Here is a 5043-nt window from a genome sequence, read left to right on the forward strand (position 1 = left end):
GCGGGGAACCGGGCCGGGCCCAGCGAGAACCGCAACGGCGCCCGGCCCTGCGGCGGTCGAGGGGCGGGACGGGACCCGGGTCTGCTTTAGCCCAGCAGCGCGATGTCCGGGTGTCAGGACATCGTGTCGTGACATATCGTCACGTACGGCTGTGCTGTGGGCAGTGACGTCACCTCATAGTGCCGTGTTGAACTGCTATGCTGTGGCGTGACGTCACAGCGTGCGTCACAGCCTTACGTGATCCAATAAAATCACAAATTCCTCTCAGTTTAGGGAGAAACTCTTGAGATTTCAATTCACCAGCAACTTTCTTCAGAGTCACTCATGCCTGGATGTATTTTGGCTCGTCCTTCCCAAACGGGCTTCTTCTTCAAGCCTTTCAGTGGTTGGTGCTGCATTCCTCAGCTGAGGGAAGGCAGCAGAAAGGAACAAATCCACCAAGGGTCTTGTTTTTAGTTTTTTTTCTGATTGCTTAAATAGATAGAAAATACCTATTTAACTTGAAACCCAAAAAGTGGATGCTGATATGCAGAGGTTTAGGGCAAAGTTGAATAGAAAATTCTGTGTTAACTGCAGAAAATAAAATGAACTAATTAAAACCAAGGCATCAGGTACTAAGTTAAATGTATTTTTTTCTTTAGGTTAAAACTTGAGGAAGCCAAAGAAGTTCAGAGCCTCAGAAAGCGGCCCAATGGGGTGAGGTAAGGGATGTGGCACTGGGGAGGGGAAATTGAGTTTTGTGCAGGGGTGTGATGTGACAGCCAATTTCTGTCTTGTCATCTGCCTCCTTCCAGTACAAACCATTATGTCAGACACTGCCAAAATTATGTTCCTGACAGAGGAGTTTCTATGTTAAAGCCTGAGGATGAAAAAGACAGGGAGACTTAGAGAGGGATAAAGCAATGCAGCATTGTGTTTCCTTCTGCTGAATTTTATCTTCTTTCTTTATCTGCCTGACTAGTGCTGTAGCTCTGCTGGTGGGAGAGAAGCTGCAAGAAGAAGCCACGCTTGTGGTAAGTGCTGGACAGCTCCATCCCCTCGGGGCTCAGATGTGATGGTGTGAGAACACTGACTGTGTGAGTGCAGCCTGGGGCAGGACTGGTGTCACAGCCCAATTCCTAAATGTTTCCTGTGATTATCCAGATTTTGAAGACTAGTATTAAACTAGAGGGAAGCTTCAGGTGTTTTTGTTATTTCTTGTTTTACAGGATGACCCATTTAAGATAAAATCTGGGGGAATGGTGGACATGAAGAAGCTGAAAGAAAGAGGCAAGGACAGGTAAGTGCATGTGAGCTCTGAAAATCTTTTCCTGGACGAGTATTTAATGACAACTGGTAATTAATTAACCAGAGGTTGTGTCACTTTGAAGAGTTTCATATTATGCAGTCTGACCAGCTACTTTTGCTCTAACTTGTTAAATTACTTTTTAAAAACCCAGCATACACACCTCCCCCAAAAAAACCAAACAGCCAAGAAAAAAATCCACCAAAACTTGTAAACATTGTGGTTTCTACTTAGGATTAATGAAGAGGAAGATCTGAACTTGGGAACTTCCTTCTCAGCAGAAACCAACAGGCGGGATGAAGATGCTGACATGTGAGTCGTGCTGTGTTGTGTCTCTGGTGTTGAATCTGGCTGGGTGGCAGCTCAACAGTTATTTTTTTATCTTGTGGATTCTGAGTAGTCCCAGGACATCTTCCCAGTTCTCACAGAAAGTTTCCCTTGCCCTTTCACTTCCCACCTCCTGGAGTTGAGAAGGCTTTTTCATGGGCAAAGCTAGGAGGTGCCAACCAGCCAGCTTGGCACTAAATCCCAGTAGGAGCCTTCCCTGCTGGCTGTTAAAGATCTTGGAGGATCTGATCAATTCTTGGACAGTTAATTCTTGCTGCTTATATTAGCTGAGAGCTTTTGGAGAGATGATTCTTTCCTCTCTCCCTGCTGTCAGGACAGGGATGCAGCAGTGCTGGAGCAGAGTACAGGAACAGAATTAAATGCCCTGTCCCTTGTGTGCTGCTGTTTAGGATGAAGTACATTGAGACTGAGCTGAAGAAGAGAAAGGGGATTGTGGAGAACGAGGAGCAGAAGGTGAAGCTTAAGAATGCTGAGGACTCCCTGTACGAGCTGCCAGAGAACATCCGTGTCTCCTCTGCCAAGAAGACTGAGGAGATGTTGTCCAACCATGAAGTGGACCTGGGGATTGAGTATGTGTCACACATCTGTGGCTGCTGGCCAGGACTGCCAGGATCAGCAGCTGTTGCTATGCCTGGATTGCACATCCCCAGTTTGGGGTGGGATGGGATTGAGCCTTGTTCTGGATTGGTCCTGCACAGCCCCAGGGCTCCGTGCAGCTCCATCCTGGGACTTCTGGGAAAAGGCTCTTCTGTGACCTGACCCCAGCACTGCACTGAAGGATGCACCAAGATAGGAGCTTCCTATTGCCTTTGAAACAAAGTGTCTGTTTCTATGGCACCTCCTCTCTCAAAAACTGCATCAGATGCCACAGCAGTGCTATTACTGTCCTCCAATTCCATGCACTTAGCACTTCTGGGCCTGCTACACTTTCTAACTATGAGTTTGTTGGGTTTTTTTCTTCTAGTGCAAAAATAAAAAACATCATCTCAACTGAAGAGGCCAAGGCCAAGCTGCTGGCAGAGCAGCAGAACAAAAAGAAAGACAGTGAAACTTCCTTTGTTCCCACCAACATGGCTGTTAATTATGTCCAGCACAACAGATGTAAGTCTTGAGTGTCCCTCCTGACCCAGTTGGGACAGAGGAATTATGTATCTATGTATCTGTGTGTCAGGATTGCTTTTCCTGGAATGCTCAGATAGACCCTGTCTGGCCTGGTTTTTTCCTTCTGCCCATCAGCAAGGAGAGGGATGTATTTCTCATGGCTGGGCTTTCTGAACTCCCAGCTGACACTGCCTCATAAATTTCAAGATGTTTTCTTTAAGCTGTGCCTTGTGTGCTGGAAATGATGGTGTGTGATGGAGAGACTGCAGTTTGCAGCCTGCCAGAGCAGACAGGTGGCCAAGCAAGCACAGACCTTACTGGACAGGAGATGGGAATTAATTTCTGTGTGATGCTCTGATGCTGCAGACATCTAAAGGAAAGGCAGCCTTCTGCTGTGTCCTTCCATGCTTACAGGGGTGAGAGGAATCAGGTTGTTGTGTTCTGATGGAAGCAAAGAGTGTTTGGGCCACTTGAAATAGTGCTGTTGAAATTTGCTGTGCCCCATCTTGCCTAGTTAACCATAGAAACCAAATCCAAGAAAGGTGGTTCTGAGTTTCTGTTCTTTCTGGTAAAGGTGACTTACAACACAGGCCATAGAAATATATCCATGTGGATAAGAGTGCTCCAGATAATATTCCTTACCTGATGTTTCCTTTCTTGCAGTTTATCACGAGGAGCTGAATGCACCAGTGCGAAGGAACAAGGAGGAGCCAAAGCCGCGCCCGCTGAGAGTGGGGGACACGGAGAGGCCGGAGCCTGAGCGTAAGTTCCACACCTGAATGGCTGTAAGGAGACACTTCTTCTAGATTGTTCTCTGCAGAGAACAATCTGGCTCTGCTTTCCTCTTCTTTGAGTGCCCTGAGGTAGTGTGAATGGAGCAATCCAAGTCCAAGAGCTGTTGCACCTCTAGATCGCACCTGAACTCTGGATGATGTCTGTAGAGACAGACATCCATCCTCCAGCTCAGGGGTGGAGTGGTGAAGGTCACAACTGAAGTGTTGCCAAAGCTACCTGACAAAGGTTTGATGGAATAGCAAAGGGTGTAAGGCAATAACCTCACATAGTGAGGGACTGTCTCAGGGAGGTAGCAGAGTTCAGGAAATGTCTCCTGTGAAAGGACAGGGATATGAAATTGTCTTCTCTTTCTTTTGAAGGGTCTCCTCCAAATCGCAAACGTCCCCTCAATGAAAAAGCCACGGATGATTATCACTATGAGAAGTTCAAGAAGATGAACCGGCGATATTGATGAATGTGGACTGAAGCCTCTGGAGTTGTTCCTATTTTCCACCAATAAAGGATTTTGTGTCAGTGACCTGCGATGGATGTTGGGAAGATATCTTCAGATGCTGATGTTACCCACGAAGCTCTTCCTGTGTGATCTTGTAGTGAATCAGTTTGCAGGTGATTGTGAACTCTTTGGTTGGTGTAACTTTGTATATAAATATGTTCGTATAAATGAATTTTTTAAATGGAAAATGAGCTTTCATGGTTGGCAATTTTTAGTCAGAAAACAAAGTGACTTTTACAGATTTTTCTTTTCACCATCTTAATACTAAAACAAAGAGATCCTTTAAAAGCAGCAATGTTGTTTGCTCTTGGGAGCTTGTCTTCTTATCCACATCTTCCCCAGAAGTGCAGTATGGGTATTTGTAGTTAAGATTTGTAATTTGAAAATAGTAAAAGTGGTTTTTAAGTTATTGTAGCATTTTTTCTTCTGGAATTCATGCTGATTGGTTTTTCCTGGTTTGTGGGTTTTGGTGGTGCTGATGGCCAGATTGTCCCATCGCTCAAAAGTGACAACTCCAAGGTGGGAAGGGACAACATCAGATTTCACTTTTTCTCAGAAAAGGGGAAGAATTTCCATGCCAGGCCAGAGGCGAGTTTGCCCCTGTGCACGTCAGTGGAAGATCCCTTGAACAGGTAGCCTTAAGCTGAGATAGGGGAGATTTGATTTGTATTCGATATTAGAAACAAAATTTTTCACCGTTTGGGTGGTCAGGCTTTGGAATAGGCTACGCAGGGAGGCGGTGGAGCACCATTCCTGGGGGCATCAACATGTGGCACTGGGTGGTGTGGGTTTTAGTGGTTTAGGTGTTACAGTGGCAGTGCTGTATGGGCGGTTGGACACGATGATGTTAAAGGTCTCTTCTAACCATGATGATTCTTGGATCTCTCTATTCTAACACCCGGCCACACGGCCACAGAATGTAATATTTAATAACTGCGCTGCGCTCCCGATCGCGGTGGGTGCCGCCCCCTCCCCCCCCAACATGGCGGCGGCACCACCACCTCAGCCCCTCAGCGCTGGC

The 5043-nt window shown here is 46.4% G+C and overlaps 2 protein-coding genes across 2 annotated transcripts in view; both read left to right on the forward strand.

Moving 5' to 3' along the window:
- The window catches only part of CUNH9orf78 (chromosome unknown C9orf78 homolog), a 5451-nt gene extending 1020 nt beyond the window's left edge, over window positions 1-4431 (forward strand). Inside the window, exons 2-9 of the mRNA XM_031057303.1 lie at window positions 642-701; window positions 962-1013; window positions 1209-1279; window positions 1520-1597; window positions 2023-2202; window positions 2598-2734; window positions 3398-3496; window positions 3889-4431. Coding sequence (XP_030913163.1) covers window positions 642-701; window positions 962-1013; window positions 1209-1279; window positions 1520-1597; window positions 2023-2202; window positions 2598-2734; window positions 3398-3496; window positions 3889-3980 — 769 coding nt within the window. The 3' untranslated portion in view covers window positions 3981-4431. The remainder of the gene's footprint in view (window positions 1-641; window positions 702-961; window positions 1014-1208; window positions 1280-1519; window positions 1598-2022; window positions 2203-2597; window positions 2735-3397; window positions 3497-3888) is intronic.
- Window positions 4432-5004: 573 nt separating this feature from the next.
- Window positions 5005-5043, forward strand: part of LOC102033268 (torsin-1A) — a 4847-nt gene continuing 4808 nt past the window's right edge. The window contains exon 1 of the mRNA XM_031057304.1: window positions 5005-5041. Within this exon, the coding sequence (XP_030913164.1) occupies window positions 5005-5041 (37 nt within the window). The remainder of the gene's footprint in view (window positions 5042-5043) is intronic.

The sequence above is a fragment of the Geospiza fortis genome, unplaced genomic scaffold (genome assembly GCF_000277835.1).
Source record: "Geospiza fortis unplaced genomic scaffold, GeoFor_1.0 scaffold27, whole genome shotgun sequence".
Classification (NCBI taxonomy): domain Eukaryota; kingdom Metazoa; phylum Chordata; class Aves; order Passeriformes; family Thraupidae; genus Geospiza; species Geospiza fortis.